The 26,845-nt window shown below is 39.9% G+C and overlaps 1 protein-coding gene across 3 annotated transcripts in view; it reads right to left on the minus strand.

Moving 5' to 3' along the window:
• LOC126480903 (integrin alpha-4-like) overlaps positions 1-26,845 on the minus strand; it is a 582,211-nt gene that overhangs the window by 451,989 nt on the left and 103,377 nt on the right. For all 3 annotated transcript variants that reach the window (XM_050104300.1, XM_050104298.1, XM_050104299.1), the window contains exon 4: positions 26,063-26,186. In XM_050104300.1, coding sequence (XP_049960257.1) covers positions 26,063-26,186 — 124 coding nt within the window. The remainder of the gene's footprint in view (positions 1-26,062; positions 26,187-26,845) is intronic.

The raw sequence follows: 26,845 nt of genomic DNA on the forward strand, positions 1-26,845 counted from the left end.
TGCAAAATACTAATGTGAATGCTTTACAGATGAATGGAAAAACTGGTAGAACCTGACCTCGAGGAAGATCAGTTTGGATTTGGTAGAAATATTGGAACACATGAGGCAATACTGACCTTACGACTCACTTTAGAAGAAAGATTAGAGAAAGGCAAACATACATTTATGGTGTTTATAGACTTAGAGAAAGCTTTTGACTATGTTGATGGGAATACTCTCTTTCAAATTCTAAAGGTGGCAAGGGTAAATTACAGGGAGTGAAAGGCTGTTTACAATTTGTACAGAAATGGCAGTTATAAGAGTCCAGGAGCAGGAAACGGTGGCAGTGGTTGGGAAGGGAGTGAGACAGGGTTGTAGCCTCTCCCTGATGTTATTCAATCTGTATATTGGGCAAGCAGTAAAGGAAACAATAGAAAAATTTGGAGTAGGTATTAAAATCCATGGAGAAGAAATAAAAACTTTGAGTTTCACCGATGGCATTGTAATTCTGTTAGAGACAACAAGGGACTTAGAAGAGCAGTTGAATGGAATGGACAGTGTCTTGAAAGGAGGATGTAAGATGAACATCAACAAAAGCAAAACGAGCATAATGCAATGTAGTCGAGTTAACTCGTGTGATGCTGAGGGAATTAGATTAGGAAATGAGACACTTAAAGTAGTAAAGGAGTTTTGCTATTTGGGGAGCAAAATAACTGATGATGATAGAGGGGATATAAAATGTAGACTGGCAATGGCAAGGAAAGCTTTTCTGAATGAGAGGAATTTGTTAACATCAAGTATAGATTTAAGTGTCAGGAAGTCATTTCTGAAAGTATTTGTATGGAGTGTAGCCATGTATGGAAGTGAAACGTGCATGATAAATAGTTTGGACAAGAAGAGAATAGAAGCTTTCGAAATGTGGTGCTATAGACGAATGCTGAAGATTAAATGGGTAGATCACATAACTAATGAGGAGGTACTGAATAGGATTGGGGAGAAGAGTAGTTTGTGGCACAACTTGACAAGAAGAAGGGATCGGTTGGTAGGACATGTTCTGACGCATCAAGGGATAACCAATTTAGTATTGGAGGGCAGCGTGGAAGGTAACATTATAGAGGGAGACCAAGAGATGAATACACTGAGCAGGTTCAGAAGGATGTAGGTTGCAGTAGGTACTGGGAGATGAAGACGCTTGCACAGGATAGAGTAGCATGGAGAGCTGCATCAAACCAGTCCCAGGATTGAAGACCACAACAACAATATCAACAACAACAACAATCCTTTTACTAAATCTCGCCAGTCCTTTTCCTTCGCATTCAGCCCATCTAGTGAAAGAAGGAACTACTGGCTCTGAAAGCTTGCTTTCATAAAACATTTTTTCATATGTGTATTCTCCTACCGCCACTTGGTGAGCCCATTACATTGTCTGAAATGGGTGTGAGAATGATGTTAAGGATATAAGTGTAATTATGTTTGGTGTTTGAAATGTGACTCTCAAAATAACAAAATAATATTAATAAATAAAAAATCATGAAGTTATATTCATTATTTACAAACTAATGTGTATCTGGCTTGCATTGCTAAGTGACTCACAGACACAAAGTGTTTGCATTTAAATTCTGATTAACGAAGTTCTTTTTTCTTCTCTTTTGTTGATGTATGAGGGGAGGAGGTTGAGCTGTGCATGGCTCGTGTTCATGCTGTTTATTGTTTGTCATCTTCTCTGTACTGTACTGCCACCCTGTTTTCTTATTTGATTTACTGGTGTCACTAAGTTCCTGTCTTATCTGCACGTGAGTGGCAGCAGCAGCACTTATTGATAAGAGCACTGTCATATTATCTTTGAAGTGACTGCTAGTATTTCTGGCTCATCGTGTGTTAGGAGTTCAATGGGGGATTGAGGACCAGTGAGGTCCAGAGAGCCTGTACTCACCCGACCATTTTTGGGCCCCTTCAGTTGGTCATCTTTCAGGATGTGGGTTGGTTTCTTGCTTGTGCAGAGATGTTGGGTGGCCAAGGGCCAAGTGTTCCCTGTGCATGGTTTGGTCAGAGACAGTGTCCTCAGGCGTCATGTGTTCGAGTTGCGAACGGACATCAAGGCAGTCAGGATGGAGCTCCAATGAGGTCTGCACAGCTAGTACTCGCCTGACTGCTGGCAACACACGTGCACTGTCCAACAGAAGGGGACTTGAGCAGGGATGACCATTGGTTGTTCATTTGGTCAGTTGTCTCATCGAAAGACATGTATTTGGTCGCCGACCACTTATGGAAACTCTGTGTGTGTCGACTTGAGGTTTCCCTTGTTGTTACACAGTGATAGGTTTCAGTATTTTTGCAGTTCTTGGTGCAAGTGTTTACGTGAACTGTATGTAGCTTCTGTGATTTGCACTGAGCAGTTATCAATGCTGTCTGTGTACTGGAGAAGGCAGTCAGTCGATTGGGACAGAGCAACGAGTGTGTGTTTCCTCGCCGTGTTGATGCTGTCCTGCATGGTGCGTAGTTTGACAGCCTTGATATCAGTTTATATTTTTGATTGGCTTGGTGCCTTGACTGTGTTTAGATGCCAATTATCTAGACCATCTTTGACCTTGCTGATATTTTTGGTTGTCGTGTCATTGGTTGGGAGGAAGGGAATTGATTAGGTTGTCGGTTGGCTCGTCAGCTGTCCCTAGGTCGTGCTGCCACCCAATTATTTAGTGTTACATTTGGCCTTGGAACACTTCTGAGCACCACTGTTCTGTTGTTTGTGATTGTGATTTTCTTTTGTCGCAAGCACTGTGGCAGGCCTTCAGCCATGAATTAATTTTGTCTTTTCTATGTTCAGTATATGACCTTCAGCCAAACCTTATATGAAGTATTTTAAGATTAGGCCTTCAGCCATGTTTATTTAAAATTCTTGTTTGATCTGTATTTTGCCTTCAGCCGCATTTGTTTTAAAATTTGTGGCTTTCTTCAACAATCTATAAATTCCTGTCTGTAAGGTTTCTCTCTAATTATCTTGAATTCTTAAAATGGTCTTCACCCATACTGTCTAAGTGCTTATCTTAAGGTTTGTCTTTGATTATGTTTAATAATTGTGCCTTAAGCTGTTAAGATATTTCTACATCTACATCTACATTTATACTCCGCAAGCCACCCAACGGTGTGTGGAGGAGGGCACTTTACGTGCCACTGTCATTACCTCCCTTTCCTGTTCCAGTCCCGTATGGTTCACGGGAAGAACGACTGTCTGAAAGCCTCCATGCGCGCTCTAATCTCTCTAATTTTACATTCATGATCTCCTTGGGAGGTATAAGTAGACGGAAGCAATATATTCAATACCTCATCCAGAAACGCACTCTCTCGAAACCTGGCGAGCAAGCTACACCGCGATGCAGAGCGCCTCTCTTGCAGAGTCTGCCACTTGAGTTTGTTAAACATCTCTGTAACGCTATCACGGTTACCAAATAACCCGGTGACGAAACGCGCCGCTCTTCTTTGGATCTTCTCTATCTCCTCTGTCAACCCGATCTGGTACGGATCCCACACTGATGAGCAATACTCAAGTATAGGTCGAACGAGTGTTTTGTAAGCCACCTCCTTTGTTGATGGACTACATTTTCTAAGGACTCTCCCAATGAATCTCAACCTGGTACCTGCCTTACCAACAATTAATTTTATATGATCATTCCACTTCAAATCGTTCCGCACGCATACTCCCAGATATTTTACAGAAGTAACTGCTACCAGTGTTTGTTCCGCTATCATATAATCATACAATAAAGGATCCTTCTTTCTATATTCACAATACATTACATTTGTCTATGTTAAGGGTCAGTTGCCACTCCCTGCACCAAGTGGCTATCCGCTGCAGATCTTCCTGCATTTCGCTACAATTTTCTAATGCTCCAACTTCTCTGTATACCACAGCATCATCCGCGAAAAGCCGCATGGGACTTCCGACACTATCTACTAGGTCATTTATATATATTGTGAAAAGCAATGGTCCCATAACACTCCCCTGTGGCACGCCAGAGGTTACTTTAACGTCTGTAGACATCTCTCCATTGATAACAAAATGCTGTGTTCTGTTTGCTAAAAACTCTTCAATCCAGCCACACAGCTGGTCTGATATTCCGTAGGCTCTTACTTTGTTTATCAGGCGACAGTGCGGAACTGTATCGAACGCCTTCTGGAAGTCAAGAAAAATAGCATCTACCTGGGAGCCTGTATCTAATATTTTCTGGGTCTCATGAACAAATAAAGCGAGTTGGGTCACACACGTTCGCTGTTTCCGGAATCCATGTTGATTCCTACATAGTAGATTCTGGGTTTCCAAAAACGACATGATACTTGAGCAAAAAACATGTTCTAAAATTCTACAACAGATCGATGTCAGAGATATAGGTCTACAGTTTTGCGCATCTGCTCGACGACTCTTCTTGAAGACTGGGACTACCTGTGCTCTTTTCCAATGATTTGGAACCTTCCGTTCCTCTAGAGACTTGCGGTACACGGCTGTTAGAAGGGGGGCAAGTTCTTTCGCGTACTCTGTGTAGAATCGAATTGGTATCCCGTCAGGTCCAGTGGACTTTCCTCTGTTGAGTGATTTCAAGTTTTCTTAAGATGGTTTTCTGTTGTACCGTGTAAATGCTTGTTTTTAAAGGTTGCCTGTTATTATGTTAAGATATTATTGGGCTTTCAGCCAAGGAATTAATTTAAATTTTCCTTAATATGGCTTTTAGCCAAAATTGGTAAATGCTTACCTTTTAAGGAATTTCCTTTGTTGATCTGAAATATTATTTGGGTCTTTAGGTGAGAAGACATTTTAATTTTACTTAAGTAAAGCCTTCAGCTGTTAGCGTAAATTCTTGTACCTTAAAAGGAATTATTTAAGGGTATTTTAATTTTACTTAAGTAAGGCCTTCAGTCATTTCTCTAAGTCCTTGTGTTTTAAAAGGAATTATTTAAACCTTATTATTGAGAAGTTACTTCAGCCCTCAGTCATGAATTGATCCTTGTTGTTTTAAATAGAAAACTGTGCATTGTGTTTTCAGGGAGTTAAGTTCTGTGTTCTTGTGTAACTAACAGTAACTGATCTTGGCCCCTTTCCACGACCTGATTCACTCTGTCCTGTGAAAACAGATTTCAATATTTTTTCACGATTTCATGATTTCCAAAATAAATGAAATGATAAAAATTTTGCTTGTGTTTTTGGATGCATCTAGGAAATACAGTCCACTATTTTGGCATGTAATTGCATGGATAATTATGCCACATGCTATGTGTTATTCAGGAACCAATTTTGAGAGATCCATTTGAAGCCATATGCCCAATTTGTCAAAATTAAATTGTGTTTCTAGCTGCAATTTATGATCCAAAATGTGATTTGCAGATGAATTCACTGTAGTCACTCTCAGTTGTACCAATGCCTACTACTCCCAGATTTCATATGGGATTTTCCCATGGAAGGATCTTGTTGAGCATCTATTCTGGATGTAGAAGGCCAACATCAGAGCATCCCACAAAAGTTGTTCTGCAAACCAGCATGGAATAGTACCACCTCGCCATGGATATGTGTGTTTGACTCAGGCACTTGCATTTCCCATTGGATGGAAAAGCATAAACTGTGGTTTTCTGATCTAGTATGCTCTCAGCCTTGAAAAACTCTTAAAATTCTCTCTTGATGTAGTAAGTACCATTGTCTAATGGAAAATATGCAGTTCTTCCATATCTCACATTCTGCATGTCCCTGAAACTTGACAAAGACAAATACCTCACACTTCTGCTTTGGCACTTTCATTGCTGAATATCGTGAGTGATCATCCAGGTAAGTAGCATAGTAATGTGCTCCACTCAAGACGATTTGTCTAATACACATAAATCACCATGTATCAGTTATATAACATTTAATTGAGTAATTTCTCTAGGCTTTATAGGCTGTCTTTTTTTCTCTTGCATATACACTTCACATTTATCTTTGTATTTAGTAGCACCATGTATTTTGGGCCAATCTTCTTTGTATACAAGTCTTTGGTGCTATAAAATTTCTGCTGCATACTGTTGCTTCATTCTCCAATTGTTGATGTGTTTTGTCATTGTATGGCATCACTTTGTAATGTTCACAGTGCACTAAATAGACATCTCTACTTGATGATCAGTCTCCACTGATGGTGCTGTAATAATTCTGAATTGCTTTCCTCATCTTCAGCTATTGCAGAAAGCTAGATACATTGTCCTAATCAGATGTTGCACTTAATTATTTTTCTTGATGAACTCAAACACACTCACCACACTCATACACTTCTGTAATTTTAACGTGCATGATGTTATTGGGATGTGGATGAGAATAGGTGTTTGAAATTATAACACACGCATCATCACTGTTTATAAGTGTATTCGAGGTAAACACATTCATACATAAAGAGAAACATAAGCTAGAAATCCTGTCAGTTTCCAACTACAGTGGAAACGGTATTGCATCCAAATGATGGCCACTGCATTAAGTAGACAGAATTACAACAGTTCCAAAAGAATGCCCCCTATAGACAAGAGTATTAAAATGCTAGCAGCTAATTGCTGAAGCATTCACAACAAAGTCCAGGATTTGAAGCAAATCTGAAAAGCAGAGAAGCTCATATAATGCTTGGTACAGAAGCTGGTTGCCACCAGGAATTGATCTCAGTGAATTTTTGGGAAATTTCTTAAGTGTATATCAATGAATAGGCAAATATGAAATGGGAATGTTGTGTTTGTTGCAGTAGGCAAAAAACTAAAATCCATTGAGATAAAAATTGAAGCTACATTCAAAATTGTTTCAGCAAGTTTCAGAATCAAGGGTGGGCATAAAATTGTAACTGAAATCTTCAGCGAAAACCTCAGTTCAATTCTATGTTAGTTCCCCCAATCATACTGTAACCATCAGTGGAGACTTTAATCAGCCAACAATCAGATAGGAAAAATCACTGTTTTGATGGTGATGAGGGTCACAAGACATCCTGTGAAACATCACTAAATGGTTCAGAACCCCACTCAAGAAGGAAATATATTAGATCTAAAAGCAACAAACAGACCTGACCTCTTCAAGGTTTTCCACACCAAAACATGCCAGTGATCATGACATGGCTGTGGCAACAATGATAATCAAAGTACAAAGGTCAATAAAAAAATAGAAAGATACATATATTCACTAAATTAGATAAAAAAACCTGTAGTGTCATACCTCAATGAGGAACTTGAAACTTTCAGTACAAGACAGAAGCATATAGAGGAAGTATGGCTTGGTTTGAAAATAATAGTTTGTCATGCACTGGATATAAATGTACCCAGCAGAAAATCAACAGTGTGAGAAAAATCAGATTACCAGCTACTGTAAGAAAGGCACATCAAGTTGCGGACAGGCATGATTAAAAGACACTCACATAAAGCTTTTGGCCTCAGCCTTCATTAGTAAAAGAGAGAGAAATGGCAATGTTGTATTTGTTGCAGTAGACAAAAAACTGAAATCCACTGACATAAAAATTGAAGCTACATGCAAAATTGTTTCAACAAGGTGCATAATCAAGGGTGGGCATAAAATTGTAACTGAAATCTTCAGAGAAAACCTCAGTTCAGTTCTACGTTAGTTCCCCAATCATACTGTAACCATCAGTGGAGACTTTAATCAGCCAACAATCAGATGGGAAAATCACTGTTTTGATGGTGATGAGGGTCACAAGACATCCTGCGAAACATTACTAAATGGTTCAGAATCTGACTCAAGAAGGAAATATATTAGATCTAAAAGCAACAAACAGACCTGACCTCTTCAAGTTTTTCACTCCGAAGCTGGTGTCAGTGATCATGACATGGCTGTCGCAACAATGGTAACCAAAGTACAAAGGTCAAAAAAAAAAAAAAATAGAAAGATACATATGTTCACTAAATTAGATGAAAAACCTGTAGCGTCATACCTCAGTGAGGAACTTTAAACTTTCAGTACAAGACAGAAGCATATAGAGGAAGTATGGCTTGGTTTGAAAATAATAGATTGTCATGCACTGGATATAAATGTACCCAGCAGAAAATCAACAGTCTAAGTAAAGGCAGATTACTAACTACTGTAAGAAAGGCACATCAAGTTGTGGCAGGCATGATCAAAAGACGCTCACATAAAGCTTTTGGCCTCAGCCTTCATTAGTAAAAGAGAGACACACACATACACACCATTAACATAGGTTCACAGGTGCACATAAGCAAGGACACATCACGCACACACAACTGCCAGCTCCAGCATCTTGAGCCAGAATGCAACATCATTTGGGATGCAAGCAACAATCTCAAGGGGGGGAGGGGGGGGGGGGAGGAGAGGAGTGGGGAAAGATGAATGGGTGCATTGGCAGAAGGCTGCATATAAACAGGGTGGGAGATGAGATTGGGGAGGAGATGATAGGATGAAGAAGGCAGAAACTGTTGGGTGGACAATGTCAAGACAGTATGTTACCATAAGTTGAGGGCAGGATAATTACAGAAGCAGAGAATGTGTTGTTAGGATAACTCTCAAATGTGCAGTTCAGAAAATCTAATGGTGGAGGAAAGGATCCAGATGGCTCAGGCAGTGAAGTAGCCATTGAAATCAAGTTTGTTATGTGTGGCTGTTCTTTCTTCTACTTCTTCAGCCATACACAACCTCAAAACAAATCCTGACCTAATCAGCCTACCTGCAGATGAAGGTTCCACCACTCTGGTTATGAATTGTGTTGAGTACCCATCAGAAGGCCTCCACCAATTATCTGATTCCTCCACCTTTAATCTCTGGCAGAGTGATCCCATTCCAGAAGTCCAACACAATCTCCAATCCCTGCTTAAAGCCTTAGGCCTTTCCCAGAACATCTCCACTGAATCCATTTCCCTCCTCACCCCTACAACATGCACACATCCAGCTTCCTCATGCTCCCCAAAATCCACAAACCCAACTATTCTGGATGCTCCATTGTGGCTGGTTATTGTGCCCCCACTGAGAGAATTTCGGTCCTCATTGACCAACACCTCCAACCAACTGCCTGTAATTTAGCCTCCCACGTCAAAAACACGAACCACTTCCTTCACTGAATCTCCACCATGTCTACCCCTTTTCCTCTTGGATCCTTACCCATCACCGTTGACACCACCTCTCAATACACTAACATCCCTCATGCCCATGGTCTTACCACTATTGAACACTACATTTTCCAACGTCCTTCAAATTCCAAATCCACTATCTAATTCCAGAATGGGATTTTCACTCTGCAGTGGAGTGTGCGCTGATATGAAACTTCCTGGCAGATTAAAACTGTGTGCCCGACTGAGACTCGAACTCGGGACCTTTGCATTTCGCGGGCAAGTGCTCTAGGTAGGAGACAAGATACTGGCAGAAGTAAAGCTGTGAGGACCGGGTGTGAGTCATGCTTCGGTAGCTCAGATGGTAGAGCACTATCCCGTGAAAGGCAAAAGTCCCGAGTTCAAGTCTCGGTCGGGCACACAGTTTTAATCTGCCAGGAAGTTTCATATCAGCACACACTCCACTGCAGAGTTAAAATCTCATTTTGTAAACATCCCCCAGGCTGTGGCTAAGCCATGTCTTCGCAATATCCTTTCTTTCAGGAGTGCTAGTTCTGCAAGGTTCGCAGGAGAGCTTCTGTAAAGTTTGGAAGGTAGGAGATGAGATACTGGCAGAAGTAAAGCTGTGAGGACCTGGTGTGAGTCGTGCTTTGGTAGCTCAGATGGTAGAGCACTTGCCCACGAAAGGCAAAGGTCCCGAGTTCGAGTCTCGGTCGGGCACACAGTATTAATCTGCCAGGAAGTTTCCACTATCTAATTCTTTATACATCTTAATAACTTTATCCTAACCCACAACTACTTCTCATTTTAATGGAAGGTATAGAAACAAGTCATGCTGCACTGCCATGGGCACGTGCATGAACCTCTCCACCTCTCCTTGGCCAACTATTTCATGGGCCATCTAGAGGAGACCTTCCTAGCCTCCCAAAACATCAAACCTCTAATATGGTTCAGGTTCATTGATGATATCTTCATGATCTGGACACAGGGCCAAGACACCCTATCTTCATACCAACAAAACCTCAACACCTTCTGTCCCATCTACTTCATGTTGTCCACCTCAACCCAGTGTGACAACTTCATAGATGTTGACCACCTCCTCTCTGATGATTTAATCTGCACCTCTGTCTACACTAAAACTGCCAACCACCAACAGTACCTGCATTTTGCCAGCTGTCATTCCTTTCACTCCAAAAAATCCCTCCCAAATAGCCTGGGAAGACATATCTGCAGTGACAAATATTCCCTTTCTCAGTATGCTGAGGACCTCACAAAGGACTTCGCAGAGAGGTGCTACCCCTCAGATCTAGTCCTCAATCAGATCTTCCATGCCATTTTCCATCACATCCACAATCCTTCCACCAGCTCCAAGAACCAGCCACAAAAGAGTGTTAGCTTCATCACCCAGTACCGCCCTGACTAGAACAACTGAGCACATCCTTTGCCAGGGCTTTGATTACCTATCATCATGCGCTGAAATGAGGGACATCCTATCTGAGATACTTCCCACCCCTCCTAAACTGGTGTTTCAGTGCCAACCCCCCACCCACCCCTACCCCCCCCCCCCCCCCTCAACCTCTTCAACATCCTAGTCCATCCCTACAGCACTCCCAATCCTAGCCCATCAGTGGCCAGGCACCCTGAGAAAGCAGCCATGTCATTTACCAGCTCTGCCACACTCACTGCACAGCTTTTTGTATTAGCATGGCTACAAACCAGCTGTCCACCAGGATGAATGGCCACTGCCAAACTGTGGCCAAGAGCAAAGTAGACCATCTTGTGACACACCTGAGCCATCTGGATCTTTTCCTCCACCACCAGCTTTCCTGCACACCACAGATGGGAGTTATCCTTATAACTGCTCCTGTAATTATCCTGGCCTCAACCTGTGTTACTGGTAACATACTGTCACCACATCCTCCACCAAACAGTTTCCATCCTCTTCATCCTGCCATCTCCTCCTCAATCTCATCTCCCACCCTGTTTATTTGCGCCCCTCTGCCAATGCACCCAGCCATCTTTCTCCACTACTCTCCATTTTTGCTCCTATTTCCCTCATCTCCCTGCTCCGCAACTTCCTGATGCTGCACCTGTGGCAGTCTAGTGCCTGCACACACAAGCAGACATTGTTCATCTTTCTCCCACCCTTACACTACTATCCCTTCCACTTCTCTGTCCAATCCGTATTGATGCTTGCATCCCAAATGATGTTGGATTGTGGCTTGAGATGCTGGAGTTGACGGTTGTGTGTGCATGAGGTGTGCTTGCTTATATGTATGTGAATGGTGTGTGTGTGTGTGTGTGTGTGTGTGTGTGTGTGTGTGTGTGTGTGTGTGTGTGTCTTTAACTAATGAAGGCTGAGGCCAAAAGCTTTATGTGAGTGTCTTTTAATTGTGCCTCTCTGCAACTTGATGTGTCTTTCTTACAGTACCTAGCAAACTGTCTTTTCGTACATTGTTGCAATCTGTCTTTTCTTACATCGTTGATTTTCTGCTCGGTACATTTATACCCAGTGCATGGTCAACTACTATTTTTGACTGCAGCCGTAGCTCATCTACAAGCTTCTGTCTTATACTGGAAGTTTCAAGTTGTGAGATTGTGTTATGATTGTATCTAGAGGTTGTGATCAGTAACACTGAATGTGAAAGTGAGTCCCAATGACCCAAAACTATAGAGTATATGGTCTTCCAACCACCAAGAAGAGAACTCAAATAATGAAAAGAATAAAACTATAAGTTGTGTTGCACGTGCACCTAAGACTTCGTTTATTGCATTTAATTATTAAGTACATTAAAATAATAGATTAAGTTTTATTTAAAAAAACATTATAGTCAATGTTTCAAGCATGTTTTAATCCTGTGCAATAAGGTGTTGATTAATGGTGTGTTGCAAGTCCTCATGATCCAAACACAAGGGAAAGTGAACGAGATGATTGTTCAGATGTGGAGTGACTTAAGTAAAATTACACATGATGTAGCTAGTGACTTAAACATCTTAAATAATAGAGGGGATCATGTTTACAAAAAGTAAATACTCATATGGATGAAATATATGGCCAAACAAAGAGAACTGTGATACATAAAGGAAATAGCATTGACCAGGTAGTTGAAGTGGACTTTGGGGTGATAGACGATTGTTAAACTTACTATTTTAAAAGAAGCATGACTCAGATTAATACTTGAAAAAGGTAAAGTTCTGTGTTCTGGACCTAGATGGGCCAATTGTGTCTGACTGACCACCATTTCATCCTCTTCCAGTAACGTTGTTGGATGCCGCATGTAGGAATAGATTGTCAGCACACCACTCTCCCACTAATTGCCAAATTTTTTGACCTTGAAAGAGACACTAATCAGCCAAGTAGTTCCTCAGTTGGACTCATAGAGCTGAATGCACCCTGTACAAGTCTTCCCATCCAGGAAAAATTTCTGGCAGTACTAGGAATCAAATCCAGGTCCCCCACATGGCAGTCAGCCATGCTGACTGCTCATCTATGGAGTGGATTGAAAAATCACTGAATTTTACTGTAGTACTTAACTACAGTATAAGATCATAGATGAAGGCATGAATAAAATGTAAATGATAGGCAAAACTTCTGTTATTGCAATAGTTCCAAAGTACATTTTGAGGCATATTCCAAAATATTTACAGTGACACAGAATGCAAAGAAGTGTCTGAATCAGTATATTGAGGTCAGTATATTTAATCAGTAAATGAGGTTAGTAGAATTTATTACATATTTAAAATGTGGAGTTAATTTATAAAAGTACACTTGAATAATTTATGAAGCACATTTTTGAAATAATTAAAAAGAGATCTGATTGTTGGGGTGAACAGTGATTTACTGAATGATTATATATATTTGTACATATATTTTTGTGTTTTTCATCACACAGTACATACATATTTATATAGGTTAAACAGCTTAATACTCAGTTTTATTCAGTTACATATTCTTGCCAATATTATATTAGATATGAAAAATTTAAAAAAAAAAAATCAGAAAATTAAAAAAACTTTGTGCAGCACTAAAACATACTCTACATAAAAATAATATACATTATAATGTGGATTTAATGCAAAATGTGTTTAAATTTGTAGTCACCACCAAAGGAAGAGAATACATAAGTTATTGGGTGCATTCAGTCATGTGCAGGCAACATAAACCTGCTTTTTGGAGAAATATGGAAATGCTACTGCTGTACTTACTAGACTGTTCATGTTATTTATTTTTAATGTACACAATACAAGTCTTTTAATTAAAAGGAGCTACACAGGACTGAGTGGTATCCATGTTGCAAAGTCTGTTTAAGCCTCTACTTTTCTTGATATGATTGTTATTTTATTGACATATTTTTCATGTATAGTTTTTTTGCCACTGGAACATAGATGAAGACGTGGTTAAAGTGAACCAACACTGCATTTTGTTGACAGAAGACACAGAAGGTGCGACATCTCCACTAAAGAAACTGCCCGCAGTAGCTTGTCCATCCTAAGCTAAACTATTGATATGTGGTACAGAGTGCTTAACAGGTAGTACTGATGGAGGACATCAAAATACTTCAAAGAAGAGCAGCTCATTTTTTAGTTTATTGAAATAGGGCAGAGAGTGTTACATACATGATATGAGAGTTGGGGCAGCAATGATTAAAACATAAGTGTTTTTCAATGTGGCAAGATCTTTTCATGACATTTCAATCTCCAGGTTCTCTTCTGAATGTGAAAATGTTTTGTTGGTCCTCATCTACACAGGGAAAAATGATCATTGTAATACAATAAGAGAACTTAAGGCTCACACAGAGAGATTTAAGTGTTCTTTTTTCCTGCACACTCTTTAAGAGTTGAAAAGCAGAAAAATAGTGTGAAAGTGGTTTGGTGACCCTGCCGGGCACTTAAATGGAATTTCAGAATAGTCATTTAGAAGTAGGTGTACATGTTGGTAGATCAAGTGTCCATGTGAAATAACTCAAAATCTTGCAACAGTACAAAAGTATTTTTATTACACTTTTGTGGCATCACTGCACAAATATTCACATGTCACATTGATCAAAAAGATGACTATAATTCTGTGAGGTGTGCAACAGAAAATAAAATAAAAATTATATTTCATGCAAACTGTTGCAACAATATTAGATATACATTTTCCTGTGTTAATCTGTATTGCAGATTTTTTGAAGCAATGAAATGCAGCCACATAATATAGCAGTGGGTGCAAGTTTGTACAGCATATGACTGTCACACAGAGTTCCCAGCACTCTGGCCAACACACCCCTGAGATTTGATGGCTTCACAACAATGATGATTCCCTAAACAGGTTACTCAGTGTCCATTGGGAACTTTTAAAACTAACAATTGTAAACTACCAGAAATAGATTCCTTTAGTTTATCATTCAATACACTCTCCAACAGTGAAGTGCTATGCTCCATGTAATGTCCAGTCAAATGTTATACAAATATCATTTATATCCATGTCACCTCCTGTTTGTATTTTATGCATACCTAAAATGTCAGTATGTGATTAACCATGTACTAGATAATGTCATATAAAATTATTGTTCCTATATTAAATATATTTCACAGTGTAATAAGAAACCATCCAAATTAAAATGTGTAACTCATAATCAAGTTATTGTGTAAATGCAGCTGTTACAATGTTGTGCACAAATTAAGATAGTTTAGAATTCATTGTTTGAGAAACTCTATTTATTAAAATTTGTATAAATGGCTGGCTTTTTCTAAAATTTTGGTTATGTTAAACATTTTTCAGACATTCACAAAACAAAATATTGTAGTTAAAGTTATATAAGTTTTAACTGTAAGATGTAAAATTAAACAATGTAGGGAAATATCTTCACTGTTACAAATGTGTAAATATTATTTCAGTGTTGCCACTTATTAAGTTCAAGTTTTGAGTTCTGTACAGCGATGTATCAAGTACACACTGGAGGAATGATGCATAATCAAATCATCTTACTAATAATTTACTGTTTAGAAGAGGGTGTGGAGGAGCTCCTATATGCAATGAATCTAGTAATATATGAAATGATCGTATGGCACTGTCAGCCTGGATGACCCACTCGGGTTCGGCCGCCAAGTGCAAGTCTTATTTCACTTGGTGCCACATTGGGTGACTTGTGGCTAGTGATGAGGGTGAAATGATGATGAGGACAACACAACACCAAGTCCCCGAACACAGAAAATCTCCATGCAGCTGAGAATCAAACCCTGGCCCAGTGCAAGGGAGGCAGGCGCGTTACCATCCAGTGAAGCAGGCAAACAACGAACCCAGTCAAATCTTTCCTTAAACAGCAGTCTAGAGATCACCAGCAGTGCAATAATCAGAAGTTAAGCAACAACAACATGAGTTTCCACTACAATTTATATCTTCATGTGTTATTTAAAGAAAATTAGAAGTTCATTTTAATACCATTTGTCCCTACCATTTGTAGTGGTAGAGGTGAGCAGATGTATGCTGGAAACATAGAATAAACACTCTGATCAAATTGCTTTAAGTTTCAGATATCAAACACATCAGTTGTGAAATTTTGGAAATTTTATTTATAGAAAACACTGATCTAAAGATGGAAGACCATATTTTAGAAAACAAAATTGCATATTGCTTACCACAAAAAAAGGTATAGCAAAATATTGAAGTGGAACAAAGCGTTACTTGCAGACTGAACTAGGTCTTATCTATGATAGAAAGAAAAGATAAATACAGATTTTTCTTATTTTATTATAATTTTGTGCTGTGACTGTTGACTTTGGACTTGAAATTATTTTTTGTATTATAAAACTGAAAAGACATACCAACAAGGTTAAATTTAGTCGTAAATAATTTTGGACAATATGGCGGCCAGTGGTTGCCAATCCACTGAATTCACAAAGGGTGTGATCTCTCCTGGAACCTTAAATCTTTTAATCATATCTATATGGTATAATCCTTTATATTTCCTGCATCATGCTCCATTAGATATACTGCTTTTGGATGCAGTATATTCTGAACTTTGAAAGGTCCACTGTAATGTTGAAAAAATTTGCTTGTTTCCTTCTTTAAATTTGAGCCATGATGAAAATCATATACTAAAGATCTGTAAAATACTCTCAAAAATAGGTGGGGCGAAATTCTCAGATCTGAATTTTGGAAACTGCTTTTCAGTTGTAACTTCTCTAATAAATTACTTGATAATCCATTGTTATTCACTCCTGCCTTCTTATGTATTTAGGGCTTAGTACTCTCAATAGCCTCTCACAGGCTCATTAATTCTTGAAACTTCCTGACAGGTTAAAACTGTGTGCCGGATCGAGACTCAAACTTGGGACCTTCGCCTTTCATGGCCAAGTGCTCTAGCAATTGAGCTACCCAGGCATGACTCATGACCCATCCTAAAAGTTTCATTTCTGCCAGTAGCTCATCTCCTACCATCCAAACTTCACAGAAACTCTTCTGCTAACCAGCAGAACTAGCATTCCTGGAAGAAAGGATATTGTGGAGGCATGGCTTAGCCACAGCCTGGGGGATATTTCCAGAATGAGATTTTCATTCTGCTGAGGAGTGTGCACTGAAATGAAACCTCCTGGCAGATTAAAACTGTGTGATGGACTGAGACTCTCTGAACCCACCAAAAAGTTCTTCTCCTTCAAATCTACCTAGAAAATACTCCATCATAGTTAAAACATTCTTTTAGTTAGGTGTTAACAATGATACTTGACCAATAAATTTAATTGAAGTTGCCATGATACTTGTATACAGTTGTATAAGTATGGTTTGTCTTCAGGTTTTGAGACTTGTTTGAATATTTCCTTTTGCTTTCTTCTTAACAGATCGTTACTGAGTTTGGACAATATTGTTACACCTGTTCACTTATAGTTTCTTCTTTTGTTTAATCCTTGATGCTCTTAACAGTGCTGTAATTTATTTTTCTTTAACTTTTTTGATTTTGTCAATCTATAGTTCCCTATTTTCTTCCTTTTGCTCCAATTCTCCACACCCTGTACACTGGGAGCCAAGTGAAGCATTTTTCTTGTTGGTTTAGGGTTTTGTGTAAATGTTGGCTTGCTCCTTGTAGTTGAAGCTGAGTCAGAACACTTCATAAGATCTGTCGCCCAATGTAATATCTGACATATTCATATATACCCCTCCCCCACTTTCTTTTATTTTTTAATTTTCCCCTGTAGCCAAAGTTTATCTTCTTGAAGTGGAGGTCCTGCTCATCAGTGGCTCTGGAATCCCACGTGTAACTGAGGAAAAGCTTGAATACCAGTTGTTATTGGAGTAAAGGAAGATAACTTCTACTTATATCCCAAAAAAGCACTTTCACTACTTTCCTTTTCCAAACACATAATTCCTTGAATGAGTGTGCAGATCATTAGGATGATTTGTGAATTAGAGTAGAACAAAACTTTTCATATGACATGTGCCTTGAAGCTCAACATGACATTCAAGTTTATTATATATTTTATTTGTTACAAAACTATATTGTCTTCTGTTTTCATTCTTGGAGAGTGTGGTTACTCCTTGGTGATAAAGCCATGACACCAAAATACAAACAGCCTGCCCACAGTAGGTGAAGTCATTTACTTGTTCTCACACCTTGCCATTTTCTCCTATTCTACACATCTCTTTTAATGTCTGCACACACGAAAACAAACAACTGCACACAGTATATGTTCCATGACTTTCTCCCTACTTAAATAATTCTGTCATGATCATCTTTCCTTGTGCTACACAGGGAGTGTGAAATGTTGTTTGCCTACCAAATGTAACACAATTTATAACTGTGTTAGCTGAGGGAATAATGAGTGAATAGGTATTGGTCCACAATTGTAAAACAACAATGAAACAACACAAGATAATGTTATTTGTGGTTGGCACACTTTATACATTGTTGCACCAACCCATGAGTTTAGTTAAATGCATCATCACTCTGTTATTCTACAGGGTGAGTCACTAACTATTGCCACCTAGAATAACTCCAAAAGTATGATGGGAACTTAAAAGTTTATGGAACAAATGTTGCATGGGTCAACAGGGGCCATAATATGACGTTCACTTTTTGTTGCTAGGTGGGGTTGCATCAGAGATATGAAGGTCAACTTTATTTTTTTAAATGGGATGCTATAGTTTGGTACTTATTTTCTGATAGCAGCTATCAAGATGAATCCAATGATGTGTAACAGTAAAAATCAAACAATGGAAAATCCAGGACGGAATGTAACAATATTAGAGAAGGAAAGTTGCTACTCCCCATATAGCAGAGATGCTGAGTTGTGATAGGCACAACAAAAAGATTCACACAGTTATAGCTTTTGGCCATTAAGGCCTTTGTCAGCAATAGACACACATACACACATGCACACACAAACACAACTTGGACACACATCTGCAGTCTCAGATGTAACAGTAAGGTCTTAGAAGGTCAACGAAGGTCACAAAGTTGTCATGAATGTCCATTTACAGAAGGTGTTTGAAGTGATGAGCATTCACATCGAAGCAGTGCGGTAATATTCTTATCATGAATTGAGTGGTATTCCTCCACTTATCGAAGCACATGCTCTGACAATTCTCTCTCACATACACTCCTGGAAATGGAAAAAAGAACACATTGACACCGGTGTGTCAGACCCACCATACTTGCTCCGGACACTGCGAGAGGGCTGTACAAGCAATGATCACACGCACGGCACAGCGGACACACCAGGAACCGTGGTGTTGCCCGTCGAATGGCGCTAGCTGCGCAGCATTTGTGCACCGCCGCCGTCAGTGTCAGCCAGTTTGCCGTGGCATACGGAGCTCCATCGCAGTCTTTAACACTGGTAGCATGCCGCGACAACTTGGACGTGAACCGCATGTGCAGTTGACGGACTTTGAGCGAGGGCGTATAGTGGGCATGCGGGAGGCCGGGTGGACGTACCGCCGAATTGCTCAACACGTGGGGCGTGAGGTCTCCACAGTACATCGATGTTGTCGCCAGTGGTCGGCAGAAGGTGCACGTGCCCGTCGACCTGGGACCGGACCGCAGCGACGCACGGATGCACGCCAAGACCGTAGGATCCTACGCAGTGCCGTAGGGGACCGCACCGCCACTTCCCAGCAAATTAGGGACACTGTTGCTCCTGGGGTATCGGCGAGGACCATTCGCAACCGTCTCCATGAAGCTGGGCTACGGTCCCGCACACCATTAGGCCATCTTCCGCTCATGCCCCAACATCGTGCAGCCCGCCTCCAGTGGTGTCGCGACAGGCGTGAATGGAGGGACGAATGGAGACGTGTCGTCTTCAGCGATGAGAGTCGCTTCTGCCTTGGTGCCAATGATGGTCGTATGCGTGTTTGGCGCCGTGCAGGTGAGCGCCACAATCAGGACTGCATACGACCGAGGCACACAGGGCCAACACCCGGCATCATGGTGTGGGGAGCGATCTCCTACACTGGCCGTACACCACTGGTGATCATCGAGGGGACACTGAATAGTGCACAGTACATCCAAACCGTCATCGAACCCATCGTTCTACCATTCCTAGACCGGCAAGGGAACTTGCTGTTCCAACAGGACAATGCACGTCCGCATGTATCCTGTGCCACCCAACGTGCTCTAGAAGGTGTAAGTCAACTACCCTGGCCAGCAAGATCTCCGGATGTGTCCCCCATTGAGCATGTTTGGGACTGGATGAAGCGTCGTCTCACGCGGTCTGCACGCCCAGCACGAACGCTGGTCCAACTGAGGCGCCAGGTGGAAATGGCATGGCAAGCCGTTCCACAGGACTACATCCAGCATCTCTACGATCGTCTCCATGGGAGAATAGCAGCCTGCATTGCTGCGAAAGGTGGATATACACTGTACTAGTGCCGACATTGTGCATGCTCTGTTGCCTGTGTCTATGTGCCTGTGGTTCTGTCAGTGTGATCATGTGATGTATCTGACCCCAGGAATGTGTCAATAAAGTTTCCCCTTCCTGGGACAATGAATTCACGGTGTTCTTATTTCAATTTCCAGGAGTGTATTTTCAGATGTAGTTGGAATGTCTGTATAAACAATATCTTGTATGAATCCCCACAAGAAAACCTCCAGAGGCATCAAGTCTGGTAAACAAGCTGGCCACGACACATATCCTCTGCGTTCAACCCAATGTTTCTGGAACTGTCTCTCCAACTCATTTCTAGTCATCAGCAAAAAATGTGCTGTGCACCCATCATGTTGATACCACATTCTGTTCTTTGTTCCTAAAGATATTTCTTCCAATAACAGGCTTAATGTTTCTTGAAGGAATATGGTGTAATTCCTACCATTAATATTTCCTTCGATGAAATAGGTGCCTGTAATTCTGTCCTACAGAATCCCACACCATGTATTTATTCACTGGCTATGGTTTTTGATGTGCAACTTGCCGCAGCCAGCATGGATTTTCAGTTGCCCAATAATGCATGTTTTGCAAATTAACATCACCATGGCTTGTGAATGTAGCCTCATCAGTAAATAAAATCAAATTAATAAATGTTTCATTCCTCTGAATCTGAAGTTAAGAACATCAGCAGAATTCAATGTGATGCATACAAACTGTACCACTTAATTCTTGGTAGAGACTGATATGGTAAGGATGATATTTATGGTGGTGCAGTATATGAACAACACTGCTCTAGCTCATCCCAGATTCCCTTGTGATTTGAGGCAGAGTAACACAAGGATCTTGAATCACAGTGGCAAGAGCACCAATTTTCATTTCCTCTTTAGTAACTTTCCTTTGCCGGATATGTTTCTGATGCGTTAAAGATCCAGTTGTTCTCAATTTATCATACACATATTTAAATGTATGATGTGTATGGTAAGTGCATTGAGGATATCTTTCAGTATATAAGTCTCTAGTTCTCATTGAATTTCTTTGGCACACTGTGTGCATGAGAAGTATATCGACTTGTTCTTCGAAGGAATACATCTTTCACATTCTCTTGACTCGATGACACTAGTGCTACCATTCCCATTAGTGTTGTACTGTGAAATTGTCGAATGGTGTTTACATGTCAGTAGCCTGTTAGATGGATACACCATATTCGGCGAATATTTACTATTTCCATGATATTTACTATATCCATGATATAAAGAGAACCACTTGTATATCAAGAGCTCAGATGGAAACCCAGTTCTAAGCAAAGAAGGGAAAGCAGAGAGGTGGAAGGAGTATATAGAGGGTCTACACAAGGGCAATGCACTTGATGACAATATTATGGAAATGGAAGAGGATGTAGATGAAGATGAAATGGGAGATACAATACTGCGTGAAGAGTTTGACAGAGCACTGAAAGACCTGAGTCGAAACAAGGCCCCAGGAGTAGACAACATTCCATTAGAACTACTGATGGCCTTGGGAGAGCCAGTCCTGACAAAACTCTACCATCTGGTGAGCAAGATGTATGAGACAGGCGAAATACCCTCAGACTTCAAGAAGAATATAATAATTCCAATCCCAAAGAAAGCAGGTGTTGATAGATGTGAAAATTACCGAACAATCAGTTTCATAAGTCACAGCTGCAAAATACTAACGCGAATTCTTTACGGGCGAATGGAAAAACTGGTAGAAGCCGACCTCGGGGAATATCAGTTTGGATTCCGTAGAAATATTGGAACACGTGAGGCAATACTGACCTTACGACTTATCTTAGAAGAAAGATTAAGGAAAGGCAAACCCACATTTCTAGCATTTGTAGACTTAGAGAAAGCTTTTGACAATGTTGACTGGAATACTGTCTTTCAAATTCTAAAGGTGGCAGGGCTAAAATACAGGGAGCGAAAGGCAATTTACAATTTGTACAGAAACCAGATGGCAGTTGCAAGAGTCGAGGGGCATGAAAGGGAAGCAGTGGTTAAGAAGGGAGTGAGACAGGGTTGTAGCCTCTCCCTGATGTTATTCAATCTGTATATTGAGCAAGCAGTAAAGGAAAGAAAAGGAAAATTCAGAGTAGGTATTAAAATCCATGGAGAAGAAATAAAAACTTTGAGGTTCGCCGATGACATTGTAATTCTATCAGAGACAGCAAAGGACTTGGAAGAGCAGTTGAACAGAATGGACAGTGTCTTGAAAGGAGGATATAAGATGAACATCAACAAAAGCAAAACGAGGATAATGGAATGTAGTCGAATTAAGTCAGGTGATGCTGAGGGAATTACATTAGGAAATGAGACACTTAAAGTAGTAAAGGGGTTTTGCTATTTGGGGAGCAAAATAACTGATGATGGTCAAAGTAGAGAGGATATAAAATATAGACTGGCAATGGCAAGGAAAGCGTTTCTGAAGAAGAGAAATTTGTTAACATCGAGTATAGATTTAAGTGTCAGGGACCGAGCGAGGTGGCGCAGTGGTTAGCACACTGGACTCGCATTCGGGAGGACGACGGTTCAATCCCGTCTCCGGCCATCCAGATTTAGGTTTTCCGTGATTTCCCTAAATCGTTTCAGGCAAATGCCGGGATGGTTCCTTTGAAAGGGCACGGCCGATTTCCTTCCCAATCCTTCCCTAACCCGAGCTTGCGCTCCGTCTCTAATGACCTCGTTGTCGACGGGACGTTAAACACTAACCACCACCACTAAGTGTCAGGAAGTCGTTTCTGAAAGTATTTGTATGGAGTGTAGCCATGTATGGAAGTGAAACATGGACGATAACTAGTTTGGACAAGAAGAGAATAGAAGCTTTCGAAATGTGGCGCTACAGAAGAATGCTGAAGTTTAGATGGGTAGATCACATAACTAATGATGAAGTATTGAATAGAATTGGGGAGAAGAGGAGTATGTGGCACAACTTGACAAAAAGGAGGGGCCGGTTAGTAGGAAATGTTTTGAGGCATCAAGGGATCACAAATTTAGCATTGGAGGACTGCGTGGAGGGTAAAAATCGTAGAGGGAGACCAAGAGATGAATACACTAAGCAGATTCAGAAGGATGTGGGTTGCAGTAAGTACTGGGAGATGAAGAAGCTTGCACAGGACAGGGTAGCATGGAGGGCTGCATCAAACCAGTCTCAGGACTGAAGACCACAACAATAACAATGATATTCAACAGAGGATTGTCAGAGCATGTGCTTCAATAGGGAATACCACTCAGTCCATAATAAGAAGATTGCATATATCTGAAGTGACCCCACCTAACAACAAAAAACTAATGTCATATTATGGACCCCGTTGTCCAATGCATCATTTTTCCCACAAACTTTTCAGCTCCTATCATACTTTCAAAGCTATTCTAGGTGGCAATAGTTAGTGACTCACCCTGTATAATAGCTGCACCCAACTTTCAGATACTTCCTATAGTACATGCATCCCACTCTCTAGAAGCACATTGACTTGTTTCTGTTTGTTCTTATACCCTTAATCATAAATATAACAGGTGGTTAGTTTGGGGGAGGGGGATGGACAAGGGTGAAGTTATCCACTCAGGAAAAAGAATCATTTCTCCCAACCAAAAATAAAAAAAACTGTTCAATATCATCCACCCCCCTCCCCTCTCAGGAACAAGTCCGTCACAGATATTCCCCCCCCCCCCCCCCCTGCCACCGGAAAAACTTTCTTAGCTATTACATTTACACTCTTGAGCCATGTGATACTACATTCTAAGACAAAAAAAGCCAACCTCATGAAAGAATTATCTAAATGAGATAGAAATCATTAAATATGATTTACAAGTATACACAAACATACTATCACAATTTTAGAATAATTGCATTATTTCTTCAAGAGAAAGAGCTTCACAAATCAAGCAAGTCAATAATACACTGGTCCAGCTCTGGCCCTTACACCAGCAGTTGTTCAGCTTGGCATTGATTCAAGGAGTTGTTGAATGTCCTCCTGAGGGATATCATGTAAAATTCTGAGCAATTGGTGAGTTAGATCATCAAAACCCTGAGATGGTTGGAGGGCTCTGCCAATAATGCTCAAACAATCTTCAAGATATGCCCAAGGTAGAGTTTGGTAAGCATGAAGACAAGCAGCAGAAACTCTCACTGTGTGCTGGCAGGCAGTATTTTTGCTGATACGTAAGCCCAGGCTTTAATGCTATGAAGGGCAACAAAACAGGTGATAGACTATCATCAGTGTACCACTATTCTGTATGAGTGTCACTGATAACAACCAAAGGGGTCCTGCCATGAAAAGAAATCGCACCCCAGGCTGTCACTGCTGGTTGCTGGGCTGTGTGGTGGGGCAATAGTCTGACTGGTATCCCACCTCTGTCCAGGGCATCTTCTGACGTGTCTTTGAAATGGTATCTCATTACTGAAGCAGAATTTTCTTCATTGATGAGTCAGGTTTTGAAATGAGCTTTGATTACCAGCAAAGGTATAGCTGGAAACGCCCTATATAATACTGGGATATCACCATATGGCCTGACAACCAGGAGTGATGGTTTGGCATGGCATTTCTTTTCATGGTGGAGGATCCCTTTGGTTGTGATCCATACCATCCCTACAGCACAGCAGTGCATTGATGATATTCTATATCCCATTTTGTTGCCTTCATGGTAAGCTGTACCGGGCTTCCATTTCAGTGAGATAAAGCTTGCCCACACATGGTGAGATTTCCTACTACTTGTCTTCATGCTTGCCAAACCCTTCCTAGGACAGCAAGTTCACCAGATCTCTCCACAACTGAGAACATCTGTAGTATTATGGCAGGGGGCTCCAACCATCTCAGGATTTTGACAATCCAGCACACCAGTTGGACAGAGTTTGGCACCATGTCTCTCAGGAGGGGATCTAACAACTTCACCAGTCAATGCTTTTTAAATAATGTTGCGTATATCATGGCAACAGATAAACATTTCAAAACAACAAGATGACCTGTAATTACATGTATTTATCTACATTTGTAGTAGATTTTAACCAATCCACACAAATTTGAAACGCAAAGGTGATTAAATTTAAAAAACTCACAGAAACATGTTTTTTGTAAGCAAATCCAAATGAAGCCAGATTTTTTCAAAGTGAGTTTTCAGTTTTGTTGTAAGAATACATTTTTCATTTATGCAATTCACTTTGTACCATTTCAATGCATACAAGTCACGTAAGAATGAATTTTAAGTGCTACATTTAGCTCCAATTTAAACCATCATATCTCAGCAACAGATACAGATTACTGGATAAGAAATTTTGTTTTCATTATATCCATTATCTATCTTTGTGCAGAGTTTGAAACAATTCATACAAGTTAAAAGTAATGTTATAATTATGTCTAGTTTCTGCAGTGGCCATCATTTGAATGTAGCACAGCTTCCAGAGTGCTCAGAAACCAAAGCGATTTCTAGCTTATGTCTCCCTTTTCTGCTTGTACTCTTTTGCAGCAGCTGTAAAGTTCACATCAAAAGATGTCTGCATAAATACTGTTAAGTGATGGTAGCAAGACACATAAAACATATTGAAGTCAGTGTGAAATCTCTGTTTCATGTAAAATAATTGCTGGAATGGTTCATTTATGTAGTCCTGTATGCCTTTATTTGACTTTCCTTAGACATAAAATAGTAACTTCTGTACCTCAACAGCCATTGAACATTTGCTATATATCTATATAAGGTTCTGAACTACAAGTCATCCAGAGTATAGCATGTGGAAATGTTTAAAGTTCAATGAATAAGCATACATAAGATCTAGCTTTCCATACAACATTCTTGAATGGATGAAGTAAATCTATAAATGCAGTCTGATTCCAGATATCATCAGTTCCCGATGGTGCTTTGCAGAAAGCACTGAACAACAGTATCACTTTGACACCTCAAAATCAGCTTTACAAATTCCTTGTAAATACACTTATTAAAGGTAATAAATTGGATACTTAATTTCTGTTCTGATAATAGTGAAAGCTTTCTGATAACACCATAACTGGGAAAGCATGTAATGATTAATGGAAATCTTTAAAAACTGAATCATTACATCTAAAATACCAACTGATCGGTCTTATCCAAATAGGAGTCTGGATTTCATTATTACATCACACACATTTATTTATGTGTTTGCCCCTTATAGTAATTTTAAGATCAAAAGACATTGCACTCACCATTTAATGGAACAAGTTTACATTGCTCCTGTGTCTCTCTCTTGCCAACAGGGATAATATAGCATGAACCTGTCATTATATTGCTTTTTGGATAACTTACGTCCCTCCGTCGGTGGCCACAGACCTGTAAATCAAATTTATTACTGGAAGCTTTCATAAATGACTTACTCTAACATATTAAATTAGTTCTTCAGATACTCATTATATACATTGCAAAATAATAAGGTGCTATTTTATAAATTTATTATTAATTGCTAAATTTACTTTATATATCAAATTTAAAAACTACCTTTCCAGGATCATTTAAAAATATTTATGAGGTTCCTCTACAAGCATCAGATAACAGAATTCCTCCATCACAGAATTTTTGTTTTAGATGAATGTTTCATGTCAAATTATTTTTGGGTACTGTAGTACTTCCTGAGCAATGCAACTAATAAATTTGATGTTATTGTTTTCATTTACACTTCCTTTCTTAATCAATCTCTCTATGACTTCTAGGTTTCAGCTACCTTATGTGTTGTATTCAGAAATTTTGTGTCTATTGCAATACATCTAATTGTAGTATTAATGTAAATCTTAAACAATTTCCATGAGATGTTAATATTCATTACTTGCAAGATGTTTTCCCTTCATTTACACTTATGTGTAGGGCTCATGTCAGCCAAGATATATTGCTCCTACTGCATGAGTGTGGACAATGAATTAGCTTCATATTTACCAAGGCAAAACATTGTTATTAGTACTTAAATATGGAGTTTTTTGTATTGTTCCTTACCCTTC

The sequence above is a fragment of the Schistocerca serialis genome, chromosome 5, assembly GCF_023864345.2.
Source record: "Schistocerca serialis cubense isolate TAMUIC-IGC-003099 chromosome 5, iqSchSeri2.2, whole genome shotgun sequence".
Taxonomy (NCBI): Eukaryota; Metazoa; Arthropoda; class Insecta; order Orthoptera; family Acrididae; genus Schistocerca; species Schistocerca serialis.